The following is a 17,889-nucleotide window of genomic DNA, read 5'->3' on the forward strand; positions in this document are numbered from 1 at the left end:
ATTTTTGCCAAGTTTTGCAGAGAAAATGATGTCCAAAAATTTAGCTGCGCGTCAGAAAATTTTTTGCTGCATGTCAAAAAAAAACCCTTGACATGCAATATGCAAGGTTTTTTCAGAGTTTGAATTTGATTAGAATTTTCAGATTGGGACTACTGGATTGAATTTTAGACGTTCATTTTTTTTTTATAAATAATATACTTCACAATTTTGAATAAAATCAAATTTATTAGAGTTTAAAAAATTCACATTATTATAAAATTCAGCCTTTGATAAATAACCCCTATATGTTATCATGGCAGCTATTTAGCATGATTTTCTCTCTCTTTGCCAACTGATAAAAGCAGGCTCCTTAATAGAAAATAATATTTTAAAACCTTAAAAGGTGATTGCCAGAGACAAAAAATTAATTTGCTTGCATCTGTGTGCAATTACAACAGTTACATATATGCAGTAATATTAAATAAAACCTTCTATATTTCTTCGTTTTGTTTTGATGACATTTTACATGCAAAACTATATAGTAGAATTGTCAAATATTACAATAACTAAAATATTTTTTATAAAGAGACTTTAGTATGCAACGACAGATTCAAGTTTATGGGGGTTATTTCTTACAACTCGATTTTTCTTCACTCTTTTTAAAATAAAATAGTTTGACCAAACTCCCAAACCAGAATCCCATTACCAAAAATATGTTTAAAAAAATCAGTGTGACAAAAAGTTGCAACAAAATCGAGTGTCAATTCGAATAGTGCAACTTTTTCAAATTGACACTCTGAAAATAGCCCAAAAATATTGAGAATCCTGAAGGATAAAAACATGTTTCAATTGTTAAAGGGGTGATCTGCAATTGACTTATACAAGGTTTTGACAAGTTTTAGCTGAAATATTTTCGGATTCTTATTTTTAGTAGCTTCAGAGCTACTAAACATTTGAGTAGTTCCCCTTTAAAAAGGCTTCAGAAAAAAATCATTTATTTATTTAGAGATTTACTAAATAGACCCCTATCTGTTTGACTTCTTATACTGATTAAAATGATTATTCTAAATTGATAGTTAGACTATAACATTATATTTTAATATTTCAATTGACATTTAAATTTTTATTGAAAATGTAAACATAATTAACTGAAATCATAATTTAAAATGCATTACATTATTTATTTGAAATGTGAAAAATATTTAAATTATTTTCACATTTTTATCTGGCACCATGTTGGAAAATAATTAGTTTAATTTAAGATTGGCACACTGAGAACAGTTAACTGCTGCATTGCTGAGGAATCTTATGGCAACTTTATATTTTGTGCTACATAAAATAGAGTCATGCCGATTAGTAGGGCTGAATACAAAAGAAAACAGTATATTTGCACTTTTTCTTTCAAAAACATGAAAATTACTGTATATCTGGCAGACCGGTTAATTAGCACAAAATCTTTGGAACACAAATATAAAATACCATAAAGCAAATATTTCTATCTGATCACCATACCAATGTTTGTGTTTTTTTCTTAATTATGTTAAAAAATAAAATAAAAACTTTTATTCTGTAAATGTACCCTATGGAATTGAGTGGAATGGGTTTTTGCTTTGTCAGTATCATAAAAAAGAAGAAACAATGCTCAAAATACACTAACTCAGAATTTGTTTTCTCATTTAGTACTTTTTCACATTTCTAGATCATTGGCAACATTTCACTCTACTTGCTGCAAAAAGATGATTACATAGTTTTCGCAACAGATTTCTCTGGTCACCTCTAACCTTGCAGTTACAGATATCTTATATCCTGCCAATTTTAAAGGTTAAATTAAAAGGCCACACAGCACAATACACATGAAATCCAATTTAATGCTTTAACCTAATGCAGTGCTTTCACCTAGGAGTTTTGTAGAATCAACCCCAAGCACTTTTCTTTTTAAAGATTTTTTTAAATGCTTGTAAGTAAAATTTTCAAATGAAGTGCTGCATGGTCAATAACATCATCTGTAAATGTGATAGTCTAAGCAATAAATGAACCCAATAAATGAATATGGTAGGTGTTGAAGGACTGACTGCCCTCAGCCCAAGTCACAGGTCTTCTTTGGCACTTCAGAAGGTTCACAAGTAACTTGCTATTTTATTCATAGAGAACAAAATTTACAAAGCCATTCATACATGTTTTTCTTTGTTTTACTGACTTCAAAAAAGGGAATATTCAAAATACACTTTTTAACCCACTTCATTTTTGTTATTTACAGATATGTACAGGAAAAATGTAAGAGTTTTTTTTGCATTAAAAATCTTCGTAGGTAAATTTTTGAATTATATAGATGTCCCATGAGAAGGCTCAATGGCTTCTGGAATGGGCCCCCCTGGCATGGACTGAAATGAGAGTGGCATTGGTGTTTTCACGGGGCTTTGACGAAATATTCCTCCATTTGGTGATCTGTGTTTACATTTCATTGAGGGCATGGTTGCTGAACTGCTAAGGGGCAAAGGTAAGCTACTGCTTGGTACAGATGTAAGTGTCCTTCCACCACCTTGATGCTCAGATAAAAATGTGGTGACTGAGAGTTGAGTATTCTGGTATTCCCGTACAGGTTCCAAGGTTTGACTTGATGGCATTCCACCAATTTCTAATGCAGATATTTCAATTGATGCTGTTGAGATTTGCTTGTGAGCCATGTCTTCATCCATTAAGCTGTTCAAACGTCTGTGTACTTGCTCTAAGTTGACTTCTTTATCCTACAGATATAGATATAGAATACAATCAGAAAAAAAAGATTGCATGATAAAATGGTATTAATTTTTTTAATTAATGCAATGTTGTATATGATGTTATTGGGTTAGTAAATAAATCATATATGTATATTTTAGAGTAACAATTTACACAAATATTTAACTCAGATATAAATATATTCTTGCAACTATTTAAATCATGTAATGTAAAATAAAATGGACTGAAAAATAAATTTAAACCATGAACAATATGAACAAAAGTTTAGTGGGGTGGGGCAGTATATGCCAGTGTTGTATTACAGCACAAGTGGAAACGTTAGTTCATTCAAAATTATATTAAAACTGTAATGTTAATAGGCCAAGTGAATGCTGGCTTCATACCTAAGCAGCATTTTCCAAACAGACAGTGAAAAAACCCACACATACTCATGTCACCTGCTTGGCCAAGTCATGGACCTACTACACAGTGCAAAATCAACAGACAGTGGGGCTCATTTATCAAGACTGGGCAAATTTGCCCATGGACAGTTACCTATAGCAACCAATCAGTGGTTAGATTTTTGAAGCCAGCTGCAAGTAGGACAATGATTGCAGCAATCTGATTGGTTGGCATGGGTTACTGCCCATGAGCAAATTTGCCCAGTGTTGATAAATGACCCCCATTCTATTTGTCCTGTTCATTAAATTTGGTGCACACAACAGTCTGACAGTGGTATAAAGTTATTTCTGTCTGTAGGTAGACACAAACCGACATCTGCAAAAATTAGTGATACTAGAGTCTGAATAAAAGTTATAAGTGAGGATCTATACTATTCAACATTTAAGTGAGCTTGTTATTATTAAAGAGGCATTACATTACTTTTGCATTTTTTGGTGTGCAGGTTTTGTATTCTCAGCAAAACACTTTGTTAGGGACATAAACTGCACTTGATGACCAATTTACACAATGACACATTAAGTCGGTTATTTATTAAAATCCAAAATGTCATATTAATTTATTAAAACCACTTCAACCAAACTCCCATTCTCATTTTCTCATTTGTACCTTAATTATCAATAAATTAACTCAAAAAATTCTAGTGCAGGAAAAGACTTGATAAAATCATGAAAAAAAATCTGAATCGTATGATTTTTTCAGACTGAACTCCTGAAAACCACAAGTTCTTTGGATTAACCCAAGGCAGACCATTATGTCTTCAAATTGTAAAAGGCGCATCTGCCATTGACTTTTACATGACCTTGGCAAGTTTGAGAAGGAGTACTTTTTTCCCAGCACTTTCAGGTTTAGTAAATATCAAAGAATAGAGTTTTTTTTTATATAAAAATGGTATTACCCTTTAAAACTCCAACCAGAAAAAAATCTGAGTTTAGTAAATAACTCACTTAATCTTGAACAAATTGGTGGTATTATATCTATAAATAACAAAACCAGATCTGTTAATTTTTCATTTTTGTGTCCATTTTTTATAAGTGCGGTCAACCTCTCACCCCAGCTATCAGTAAGGACCATTGTGGTTATTAATACCCAACTGGAACATTCACTTATCTGCCCCATATCCTTATGTTCTAAGATCAAAAATCATAAAAATGGAAAAATAGATCTCCCGCTAGTGGTCTACGATGCCTCTAATGTACTTTTAAAGAGTAATCATGTCCTCTCGCAAGCGTCTGTTCTCCAGAGAAAGATTTTTCTAATACCACCTTTGTCTTCAAGTGTGCATACCCTATCTATTTTTATATTTGTGCTGGGTGAGGAGGCCTGCAAATTTATATGACGCTCGTTGTCATCAGTGCCATTTTGGATCTCCTGCTGTGAGGCTGCCTGGGTTTTTTCCCAGGAACGGCAACATTGTACCCACCTGCTCTCTAGTTTTGCGTTTCCCCATGTTGCAGGTGATGTCCTACTGCTATTATGCTCGGTGCAGAGTATTGAGGGTATGCAATTGCTTTGAGTTTTGCCAGCTTGGATTATGGAGCAGGTGTCTGCTCTACTCTATGCCACACGTGGTGCCCCCCTAAATATTTTATCTCTTAGTACCCCTTTGAAAAGCTTTCTCACCACTGATGTCAGACTAGCTAGAATATAGCTTTGAGGCTGAGACCAGGATCCCTTTCTGAATAGAGGTACAACATTAGCATTTTGCCAGTCTCTTGGCACCCAAGTATATGGCCCCAAAATTGTTAAAATACAAATTATCATGGTCAATGTGTCAACTGTTGCAAAATAAACACCCAATACAAGCGTCATACGAGCCCCCAAGTGAATGTTTTTTAAAGTACACTTGCCCTAAATCTAAAATGAGTAAAGGTGTATGTCTACTCCATGCTACCAAACAGCATATGTAAACACGATTTGAATTTCTAAAAAATCCCTGCAGAGCTTCCATTTGATAGCATCTTACCTTGCACAAATCCTTATATACCTGGACAAACATACTGACAATTAATACTCATTTAATACAGTTTGATGTCCAGTGTCCCTAGGTTTACCCAAGTATACGGAATTCAGAGGCATGGTATTTCCAGTCATAAGAGCCCCCCAAGTTTATGTAAACTCGTAAAGCCATATATTGTTAAGATAGACATTTTCCAAGTTCACATTTGACTGTTTTAGGTAGTTGAATAATCTAAATTAATTAATATCACTGCCTTACTAACTCCTAGCCATAACAGTAAAAGATTAGCCAACATTACTAGGTAGTGCTTCTCATTGGGCAATACTGGCTGATCCTTCACAGTTATTGCTAGAAGAGCATTTTGCTATGAATTTTATGCAAACTGTAAACTGTCTACAGATTTTTAAATGAAGACATATTATATACTAACAACATTTGAATACTGATCATATACAGTATGTAAAGCATTTATACTATCCAGCATATGTTTTATTTGAGATGGAGGTTTTCCTTCTAATAAAACCATATTCTTTAGGTAATATCCCTGCAATCTAAATTCTGGAGCCCGACAAAGCCAAAGTAGGTCTGTCTAGAACATAGCTTTTTTTCAATAAATAGAATTTGAAAGCATTATGTATTGAAATTCAGAATCCATTAAATTCTGTATTTAGAAAATAAGCCATTCATTTCCTGTCAGGCTTTTATTAATAGTATTTGTATTTTGGATAGTATTTATTAATACATTGGAATAATAATATTTTTAGCATTTTCCGGAAAAGAATTCAAGTTTAGCATCGGCGTTATTCATTTAAGATCTTGGTAAGGTTATACTCACCCACATGGGCTTGAATCACAGCAAGGGTTATTTAGTGATCACATGCCAGCTATAGATGAGTTTTGATGGAACTCATCTATATAGTGCAGGATTGGTTCTAAACCAGAGAGTCACTTTTCTAATGGGAAGGATACAAACACTAATCAAAGCTCTTTGTTTCAGTTATGCAAAAGAGCCTAAACGTGTAATTGATACTGGAGTTATCAAAAGAAAACAGTTTATTAACTTAACCCCTTGACTGCCAAAAGCATATAATCACCAGTAAAATAATTATAGCACACCTGGCAATTCTATGTTTCTGGTTTCAATTCTTGAAGTGTTCAGTTCTGGTCAGTTCTTCACAGAAAAGCCAATCTCTCCTGTCTTCAACAGTATTTTATTTCTTTGCACCACACACAGCATTGTCTTCTATTCGTTTTTCCACCTCATTCCAGAATATGTCACACATATCCAGCGAATTCCTCTCCTTATGCTCTTCCTCCCTCTTTCCTTAATAACCCCACCCCCCTTTCATGTGGAACAGCTGGGTATGAGCAGACAGTAGCCCATGCCCTGTATAATATGGTGTATGGTAGGATTGTGTGAGTGTACAGTACAGTAGAAAAATATCATTCATGAGATAATGCTAATATCATAGATTACCAAACCCTTGGCCATTGAACTTAATAATATGCTGAGAAGTGGTAGAGGTGATTCCTAATGAGGTAGAAGAAAGAGATCCTACATTTTTAGCATGTGGTGTACATTACTTGCTTTTTTTCATGGAATATCTTCTTGGTTTGTCAATCATCACTATCAATTATTATCTGGATTATCCTAGAAAACACAAATGACTACTCTGTATGAGAAGTAAACTTTGATCAAAAGCCATATAGCTACATATTTCTATTAGCAATAGAGCCACATGCTAGGCTCTGTGAAGAGATCCTAGCTTTTTCTGTGGTTAAAATAATATGACTTTAAGTGAAAACAAATTGGATAATTTAATTCATAATTTGCCATCTGTGCTCTCTAAGGGTGCTATTTTAGAAACAGACCAGAAATCCATTGCCATGCAAACAGTTTTTAAACTTATTTAACACAGAAAAGTTTTAGCAAAATACTTTTTACAGTGTCATGATCTTGAGTGTGTTCAAGGCAGCACGCTTAATGCTCAGCTTTTCTACTTACTAGTTTTACTGAAATATGCAGTATGCTAAATTAAAAAAAGAGTTCACATGACAGTCAATGAAGGGAAAGAACAGTAAATAGGCGTCTCACCAGAGGGTCTGTCATTCTTTAAAGTCAAATTCTTTGAAGCCCACATTTTGTGAAAGGCTTCATATGAGGAGAAACAATCACTTATTACTTTAAACAAATACACATATTGCATCTGTAACCATATGAGTAAGATTCTTATACTCAAAGTTTGGCCATGGTTATGAATTTATGATGTTCTGTTGCACCTTATTTCTGAAAATTTAGCGATATGACAGGGCATTTAGAATGCAGTAGTCTGAAAGCCTATCTGAAATCTACTGTTAATAAATAAATCCAGGCATTTGAGAAGCTAAAAAGATTAAATAGAATTTGAACTGACATAATAAAGCCTAGGAAGACACGGAACACAATTACAATTTAAGAAATTTTAAAAATAGGAAATTACTGCATCCAAATTTATGTCATTTGCAGTAAATTATCCCATTTAATTTAAACCAATAATGCTATAGGCTTTGCTGAAAGGTATGTGCTGTGCTATTTTCATTCTGGTATACCTACTTTTAAAATTAAGCTGACCACACAGATACGCCAAGTGCCATCTGCCCAGTGGTGTACTTAATCAGATAGCATGAGAACATGAAGGATTGCATTCACATCACAATGTAGTCCTATTCCAATTAGATTTTCCCACCGCCCCAAGTCATATTTGACTGAAATATGCATAGGCTGCATAGATGAAAAATAAGCTGATAACTGTCTGCCCATGCATGGTTAGCTTAATATTACTTTGCGTATTATGATATTGATTGTAAAGACTTATTCTTGACATTTCTCTGATTAAAAAAAAAAAACCTCCATTCCCTGTGTAACAGGGAATTCATGCTTTAAAATTATATATATATATATATATATATATATATATATATAATAAAATCTTGGAATGAAACAATCATAGAAAAGGTGGCTGCAGATGAAAAATGCTAATTTTCATATCTACAACCCTACACTGGCATATATTCTCACATGCTGAAAATCCTTGATTTTAAGATATAACTGAAATAAACATGTCATATTAGAATGGAACAATATAATACACTAAAATCTAAAATGACAAAATAGCAACCTCTTCAAATAGTTCCAAGCTGACTTTGCTAAGCCTAAACACTGTACACATCATGTGTTATTCATTGTGTTACTTGAGAGAGGAGAGCAAAATATATGGTCATTAAAGATGACTGTGAGTTGCAATGGCTAATATGCAAGCCAGCTGGAAAAAAGCTGGCATCCAGATGTTCTTATGTAATTTTAATGTTCTACAGCAAGTTGATAAGCATTTTACAATTAGAACTCGACTGTCATAGTATATTGTGGGGTCAGTGGAACTATTAATACTAAACAAGTGGGATCAACAGCATGAAAGGGGTCGATTATTTATGACTGGCCCATGGCAATTCACAGTTTTTGCACCCAATCCATATTTATTGCATCTGCACTATGCATCGGTGTGCTGAGTGCACACATCGTGCACAAGCAGAAATTATTTATTTAACAACTGCCTTATGCTATAAGCGCAGAGCTACTTCTGCATCTCACCCTTGCATTCAAAGACCCAATTTTAGTGCCTAATGAATGCCATGCTAGTAAGGGGCATGCACCTGGACCCAATGGTCTTCCCAAGTAAACCCATTACATGGCAGAGGCTTTTTTCATTTCTGAACAAGTTAAAGCTTTGCACCTCCAGCCATGGTGGGTTATGCCTTTTATGCACTTTTCATCTTACCACCTTTAGCATTTGAGTAGCTTTAGCTTTTGAACAGGTGAATAAATAGACTCCGCATGATCTAGTTTTGTAAATACTTGTGAAAACTATAACCATAAACACAGAAACTCAAAAGACGTATTCATTAAAGGCTTGAGTTTAGGGACTATAGAGGTTTTGGAAACCATGACAACTCACAAACTCTAAAACTATGAATGTTGTTTGATTTACTTAAAAAAATCTGATTAAAAAATACAAAAAAAAGCACAAAACAATGTGCTAAAAAATATGAATACCCCCGTTTTTTGGACAATTTCTAATTGAGAAAAAATCGAAAATCCTCTAAAAAAAGTCTGAAGTGTTTTAAAGTGGTCCAATAGGATCACATAGCTTCCATTGACTTCTACAGCACCTTGACAATTTTTACTTGGAGAAGTTTTGCCTTGCAGATTTTTGTGAATTTTCACTTTTTACATTTTTCAAATATTTTTAGAAATATAGAAAAACCACAAATGTTTAGAGATTCATAAAAAAAATCTAATTTCTATTGTTATTAAATGACCCCCAAGACTAAACTACATTTTTTTGATGATCTATTAAACTCCTGTGGTGTTAAAAGCCCAAATAAAAAAATATTCCAGCTCAGACCTGATCATATAGAAGTCAATGGCAGTCAATGGCAGATGTCCCATTGACATTTTGAAGATATCCTGACCTGCGCTGGGTTTCATACAATAATCTTTCGTGGTTTTCGGGTGATAATATCAAATCTGAAAAAAAATCGTATGATTCAGATTTTTTCACAATTTTGATTGAGTCTTTTCCCTCAGAATAAATTCTCCAGGAAAAGTCTGTGTGGATTTAGTTGGAGTGGTTTTCAGATAATAGTGAGAAATTTTTGGATTTTGATAAATAACTCTCTAAGATTTAATAAAATAGCATTGCTATAGTGTACGTATTTGCATTCACTGTAATGACCCAGGTGATCATACACTGGGTCAAACTGTTACAAGTCCTTGTATAAAACAGATTCAGTAACTGAAAATAACCATATCAGGAATTCCTGAAGTCAAGGGATGAGCACATTTTTGTTGGCTTATATAGATTTCTAGAGAAATTTACATTTACCCGATTGATGAAAATTTTTGTAAATCTCAAGCTAGAATTTTGCCATACTTTTTGTTTTGCCACAAAAATGTTTTTCACTTAGGAAAAATAGCAATGCCAACATGCATTTAGTTTCACCAAAATAATGAAGGTTTTAGTGATAGAATAAATGCTAACAGCATTATTAGAATTTCTTCATGCATTATGCTGGAAAAAGTGAGGGATAAAACTAATTGACTCCAGAACATTTGACATGTAAAAATGTGGAGATAAAACACCCCTTTATGTGTCAGTTTGGCAAAATGCTGATATTTCATGAATTTTTCCACGCTTTTGTGAATTTTTCACTCATCAATACTGACATGCATACCAGTGCCTCCAGAGTTTTTAAATCATAAGTGTGATTAACTAATACTTGATTGGAAGAATGTTTAATGCATGATTTTCTTTGCTGCACTTCTTCAAAACCTTTTTTTGTTTTTGTTCATCATTTAGGGGGTATTTACTAAAATGTGACTTTCCTCATTATAGTTAAAAAAATACATTTAACTAAACTCCCAAACCCAAATCCCTTAAATTTACCAATAAATGTTATCGGAAAATTTGGTGCAGGGAAAAATTGTGCAAAATCCAGTGTCAAATCGAATCTTGCAACATTTTGTAATTGTTGTCCAGAAAACTCGATTTTATCAAACTGTTGTCTCGACAAGTCAAATGTATTGAAATATCGAATGAAAACAAGCTTCAAATAGCCCAAAACTATTGAGAATCATGAAGGCAAAAAACATGTTATAATTGTTAAAGGGGCCATCTGCCATTGGCTTCTACATGATTTCAAAAGGTTTAGCTGGTGGATTTTTAGTAGCTTCGGATCATAATACATTTTTTCCCCTTTAAAACTCAACCAGAAAAATTCAAAGTTTAATAATAAGGCCCCTTAATGTATTTTTAAGAAACTCTGGAGTTATCAGTGTATGTGTTTGTAACGCTAATCTGGGCTATCCACACCACAGTCACTTTCCAGCTAGTGAGTAGAGCATGGTTACATTTGGACTTACATTTCAGGATCAAGGCCTTCGCCAAGGCTCCCCTGGGCACACCCAGCTGGATTAGCATCCAGCAGCCAAAGAGGAAGAGGCCACTCCTTACACACACTATCTTGCAGTGTGGCAGGAAGTGGTCATTACACCTCTTGGCCAATAACAATGATGTTAAACTTAAATGGATACATAGGTTTTTGCCTAGTAACTAAGGAAAAGGGTAGGGCCTTAAAGCCATAGGGGCAGATTAACCCCTATGGGTCCCTACATGTTCTTAGTTACTAAGCATATTATCCCTACATCCCTGTTATAAAGCTGAATTCTAATGCCAAGTTAAAAGGGAAAAAAAGGCAAATATGTTTTACCTTTTTTTTTGGAAAAATAGAACAAACTTCAAATGCGTTGTCAAATGTTTTCGTTTTTATGCTAATGGTATAGGATTCAATATCCAGAAACCATTACCCAGAATGCTTTGGGAAGGTCATCTCCCATAGATTCCATTTTAATCAAAAAGTTAATTTTTTTCTCTTTTTCCTCTGTAATAATAAGGCAGTAGCCTGTACTAATTTTTTTGCAGACAAAGTATGGTGATTCATATTAAAGAAAACCCCAGGTACTGAGGTTACAAAGTATGCATAATACCATATTTATTCATTAACTCTATTGCCTGTCTTCTTCTTATTGAACTGCAATCACTTAGACTGTAAGTGCCTTTCTCTTCTCTCTTAAATACTAAACTTTAATCTTCAATGTAACTGTACGTTGAATTTAGTTTTATATTTATTATTGTATTGACCCCTCTTGTTCTATTAATTTATTGTTTTGTTTTACAGTGCTGCATACCGTGCTTTTTGCTAATGAAACTCACATTGTGCAACACTGTCGACTGTTTCCACTTCACAAATAATTTAGAGGACTGGGCAGCATGTAAGAGAGTGAATTGTGTTGTGAGAGGGTGAAATGGTTAAAATGTTGTTTGTGAATTATGTGATGTTAATGAGAATTTGTATGTAACACTGTGTAAATGGTTATCTCAAAAATCCACTAGGTGGCAGTAGAGTGTTATTTGGGTGAGTGGCCAGCAGGTGGAGCTCAAGGATAAGAAAAGTGTAATTTATTCCCCATTAGCAGATGAGAGACACATGAACAGAATGAGGACCAGCACATGCAGAGGAAGTGATACAGCAGTGGCTGGGAAGCTGGGCAGCTATAAAAGAAGGCCACACCCTAGTGTTAGGGTCTGAATGGGAGGATGCTGTCTGAAAGGAGCAGTCCTGAAGAAGAGCTACAACAGAAAGGAAAGTAAGATAGAACTTAGCATAGTAGTTCATAGTTAGCAGGCACTAGGTGTCTGAGATAGGAAAGTTAGTATGGGTAGTCTTTTGCCCCGACAAGGAGCGTAGTCGGATTAGGATCTGGGGAATAATTCCCAAGATAGGGTAATAGTGGTGAGGTTGTTAGGCAAGAGAGGGTGGAAGTAGAAGACTTCAAGTCCAGGTAGCTGGTACCCGCCGGAGTGGTCAAGGGGCACTGGTCGAGTGCCGGATGATCGAAGCGGGGGACTGGTGGAATGGTGAAGGGGTGTAGTGGTGCACCGGATCACCGAGCCAGACCAAAGAGGACCAGCAGATTGTGAGTAAAGAGTACCCCTATTGTAAACGCTGGGTAGTAACGCACAGACTAACAGGTCGGAAAGCAATTGAAAGGTTAAAGTGGAAACGGCAATTGAAAAGTCTGTTGGAATTTGTATATGACTGCCAGTAACGTATCAGAAAAATAAAGAAGTTTCATTTTTTTAAGAATTGGTGTTCCGACCTTTTTTATGTTTGGGGTCTGTGTCAAGAAATTCCCCTTACAAGCAAACTGGTAAATAAGGTCCAACAATCAGCATTGCTAAATGTAAGGTATTGCTATATTCTAAATGCAAGTGTGTTGGATGTCTATTATCATATTATATTACATTATGTTGCATTTATTGCTTGCATTTTACAAACTCTGGCATGTCAAAAATTATTCCTAACTTTTAAAAAGAGACATATTTTACAGTGCTACAGTGTGCTTTTCCATCATATAGTCCATTTTCTCATTATAGACAAATCTAATTTAGACTTGCTAAATCGGTTAATTTGATTAATAACATGAAATGTCTATCTATTTTTGTACATGGGAAATAGATGTCTCTGCTAAATATATGCGACCTGTGAGGGTTGTAAAGAGTTATGGGATGCTGCAACTGTGGTCTAACCCAATTACAGTTCCATCAATTTCTATTGATCTCTTAGGAGTGACATTAAAGATATATATATATATATACATATATATATATATATATATATATATATATATATATATATATATATATATATATATATATATATATATATATATATATATATATATATATACACACATCAAATTTCCACATAAATAATTGTATGTATGTAATTATTTATAAAATTTTTTTATTGTAGTCGAGTCTGAATTTCCAAAGATTAATTGGTGGGTCTAGCTGACAGGTCTAGGATTCTGACAGGTCTTCTTCTTGCTTTCTAACCCGTGCAGCACCAATAACAGTGTCTGTGAATTGTGCAAGTATGAGTGCCTATAGTTGTAAATGCAAGGGCAATCCTGTAATTTCCACAGGTGTAAAATAAGTCTCCCATGTGAGTGCTCTGTGACTTTCATCTGACTTGTGTATGTCCAGGTCAAAACTTTCTGCCTTGTTTTCCAAATTAGGAAAACTAGGCAGAACTCTCTTAGAATGATGCGGATATTGTTCGCCATGTCAGAGCCCTGCCCCTGTGATCGCAACGGAACGGCCCATGACATCACTGCTGCCCACTGCTGACTAGGAAAGGTGGCAATGATACCTACTGTATATAGTCTACTAACAGTTTACATTTTGAAATGGCCCTTTGTAAACTGAGAGCAAAATGTACCACTTCTCAAAAGACACTTCCCATCTTTTCTGCTTTTACAAGTTACTTAGCAGTACAATAGCAAGGAGCAGGTATCGGAATCACTCAATAGAAAATATTAGTATATTAAAAAGGCTAAGTGTTTTATTACTTATAATCCCAATGTACTGCCATGAGTCATAGCAACAAAACAACAATATGATTATTTGTACATAATGGAATGTGCATTTGTTTGAGGAACTTTACTGTAATTGGATTTGTGACCTGTAGCACACCTTACTATAAATCACTTACAGTATTATGACAAATAATTATGTATTTACATATTTCCCAAACAAAGTCTGGGATGTATCTTTTTTGTTCTTTTTTACTGGGTTTACACAAAAGCATCTTCGCTGCAAGCTTATTTGAAAAGTCTTTTTGTTTGATTCTATACTATAACATTTAACATGCACAAGAATATGTTTCGCAAATACTTTCTTCAGCTGAATGTTCGTGTTTTGTTTAGAAACATCTGCTGAACAAAAGAAAATCTGTCTAAAAGGTTATCTTGTTAAGAAGTTTAATTGATGGAAATGGATGTTTGCTTTATGCATGACAACATTCAGCATTGTATCCCTATGCTTACAATTTGCTTCATTTGTTTTTCTGTGTGTGTTTGTTCAGTTTTGCAATATTAAAACTGCTGCTCAATTACTGTTTATACTTAAACAGGAGACGTGTCTGAATGAGTGACTGCAACAAAGCAGTAAGGGTTAAGAGGCATAATGACCTGCTTTTTTGTGCCTTCTGTGTATAATCAGTTGTTGGATTGGAGCACCTCGTCTTGGGGCTCTAAAAATTGCCTGTGCCAGTGCCTAGCTTTTAAAATATAAGGTTATGGGGCATATTTATAAAGCTGTGTAAAAAGTAGTATTAGAACACAATTTACATTGCCATTTTAATTCTGTGGTAAGCAGTGTAAATAAGTGCACCACTTTTCATTACAAGCATTTGTAAATACATGATTATTAATGTCAATGGATCATGCATAAAGATTTTTGCAATCACTGTGGGGGCTTATGTGTTAGGGACTACAGTGGGGCTTTCTAAAGATGACAACTTTTTTAAACCATAAATATTTTACACAGCTTTATAGATACAGTTCTAAATGTTTAACCAGAGTAACAATGATGAAGTAAACAATAAATCAGCTCACTCTTCAGATTCTAGAACCAATGAAGAGTCATTATTGATGGACAATCATACTATTGAGTAGGGATATGCATTATTGGTGCCTATATACATATAGCTGTGAGGATAAATTGTGCTGTAGGTTGTCATTGCATAACTAAATCTATTGATTCCGTTACTGTCGCCAATGATGCATGTCCCTAAGGTACCTTTTATATAATAAGAATAGTAGTTATGGACCTCTTTTGGAGAATCCTGCCGGCAACGGTTGCTGTTCCACCATAATTCCAATGCTGCAACAAGACAAGCAAGCAGGAGGCCTATTGCCAGGATACAGAATACTCCAGCAAAACTGTGCAGTTTTAAAGCCTTTCCATCATTCTGAGCATTATTGTGGCTATTTAGATCACATCTTCCTGTCCGTGGCCACCACTTTTCTTTCAAAACATCTAGCCGACCACTGTCCTGGAATTCAAGGATCCTTCAAATAGAGAAATAAGAATGAATCAAATTTGATTTCCTCTGAAAAAAACTAGATTTTCAGGATACCATCAAACAACTCCAAATTGATTACACTAAAATAAACTCAGAAATTCTAATTTTTAAATTCAAAATACGAATTTTCACTTTGACTCTTGATAAAGCTGCCCCTAGAACTCACCACAGAAAAACGTACCCATGTTCTATTCAATCTTATGGGAATTTTAGAATTGCATTTATCAATGGTGTTCACTATTTGATAAATATACTTTTAAAAATCCCATATGATTGAATTGAAAGTGAGTGAGTTTAATTTTAGTGAGTTCTAAATTCAAACTTTGATAAATTTGCTCCTTAAATCCTTCTTTGCTATTTTAAAAAACAAAATATTTGATTAACTTTTATTTGGGACTTTCATTTTCAATAATATGTTAAAAAACAAATCTTTAATAGTACACAGAGATGTAGCAATGGTTGTATTTTATTATCATCAAAATCTCTGCCATGTAGTTCCAAGAAGAAAATAGTGCTTATACTTTTTATGTCAGTCCCTTTTTGCCGAATCCCTATATTTCTATATAGATATATAAATATATATATATATATATATATATATATATATATATATATATATATATATATATATATATATATATATATATATATATATATATATAATAAAAATATAATTCATAATTTTACATACCTACAAATTACTGTTAACATTATGACACACAGAGTGCTTTTAAACATGCATTTTTGGCTAAAAAGCACAGGTAATGATATCTTCAATAGGGAGGAAGACTGTAGAAGGTAATTTGGGGCTCATTTCAAAATGACTGAAAGGCCATTTGCCATCAATTCTATGAAAATTCAAGCTTGAACAGTGCATTTACTGAAGCATGGAACTTAATTAAATTAAATTAATTAAAACTGTTTATTTTTAAAATAGTATTGCTCTTAGTTCTCTCAACTTTATCTTTATAAAACTACCTTGGAGTAGACTCCTTTCCTCACTTTGTTTAGGTTACAGCATTGTCAGGAAAAGCTTATTTCAGGAAAATGTAGAAAACAGTTTACAGAATGTAACACCACTTCCAAGGCAAGCCCTGCCTTTCCAAGTAAGAGGAATGCCACTTTAAAATTAGAATGAGGTGAATTTTTATTCATATTAGGATAAAATGTACGGATCTATAAAAAAAACAATGGAGTTTCTGAAACTTTAAAATGGAACTTAAGTCATGTCATAAATACAGTATGTCATAAATCATATGGAGAAAAAAAAAGAGTAGCTGTCAATTTAGGATTTACCCTTGAACATCTATTCTTCAGAGGGTTATTTACAAAACTCCAAATTTTTCTCACTTTATTTAAAAAAAATAAAAATTCCCAAACCTGAATGCTCTTAATTTACCAATAATTATTTTCAATAAAATCCATGCAACAAAATCAAGCGTCAAGTAGAAACATACAATTTTATCGAATTGCAGCTCTGAAAACACAAATTTATCAAGTTGTGTTCCGAAACACTCAAATTTAGTGGATTATCATATGAAAACCAGCACATACAGCCCAAAACTATGGAGAAAAGGGACCATCTGCCAATGACCTCTACATGATTTCAACAGGTTTTAGCTTTTAGGTTTAGGAGCATAACGCTTGAAAAATTGTAGTTTTTTTTTTTCAATGAAAATTCAGATTTTTGCCATTTAAAACACAGAAAAATATATAAGCCCCTTAAACTCATCAGTTTATTCCTGCATATAATAAACATATTATACAATATACTAATTTATGTATTCTATACTGCAGTTCCTTCAGCTCAAGAGACTTAGGGGCCGATTCACAAAGGGTCGAATATCGAGGGTTAATTAACCCTCAATATTCGACTGGGAATTAAAATTTTAGCGCAAATAGTTCGATCGAACGATCTAAGGATTATTCCTTCGATTGAACGATAAAATCCTTTGAATCGTTCGATTCGAAGGATTTTAATCCAACGATCGAAGGAATATCCTTTGATCAAAAAAACTTAGGAAAGCCTATGGGGACCTTCCCCATAGGCTAACATTGACTTTGGTAGCTTTTAGATGGCGAACTAGGGGGTCGAAGTTTTTTCTTAAAGAGACAGTACTTCGACTATCGAATGGTCGAATAGTCGAACGATTTTTAGTTCGAATCCTTTGATTCGAAGTCGTAGTCGAAGGTCAAGGAGCCCATTCGATGGTCGAAGTAGCCCAAAAAAAACTTCGAAATTCGAAGTT

At 33.9% G+C, this 17,889-nt stretch overlaps 1 protein-coding gene across 5 annotated transcripts in view; it reads right to left on the reverse strand.

The window, feature by feature from the left end:
• Window positions 1–2,095: 2,095 nt before the first annotated feature.
• grid1.S (glutamate receptor, ionotropic, delta 1 S homeolog) overlaps window positions 2,096–17,889 on the reverse strand; it is a 547,369-nt gene continuing 531,575 nt past the window's right edge. For 4 of the 5 annotated variants that reach the window (XM_041571139.1, XM_041571138.1, XM_041571137.1 and 1 more), the window contains exons 15-16: window positions 15,386–15,626; window positions 2,096–2,723 (exon numbers count right to left, since the gene is read on the reverse strand). In XM_041571139.1, the coding sequence (XP_041427073.1) occupies window positions 2,301–2,723; window positions 15,386–15,626 (664 nt within the window). In that variant the 3' untranslated portion in view covers window positions 2,096–2,300. Of the gene's footprint in view, window positions 2,724–15,354; window positions 15,627–17,889 lie in introns of all 5 variants that reach the window. The other variant, XM_041571140.1, reaches the window with a different exon arrangement.

Source organism: Xenopus laevis, chromosome 7S (genome assembly GCF_017654675.1).
Source record: "Xenopus laevis strain J_2021 chromosome 7S, Xenopus_laevis_v10.1, whole genome shotgun sequence".
NCBI lineage: Eukaryota > Metazoa > Chordata > Amphibia > Anura > Pipidae > Xenopus > Xenopus laevis.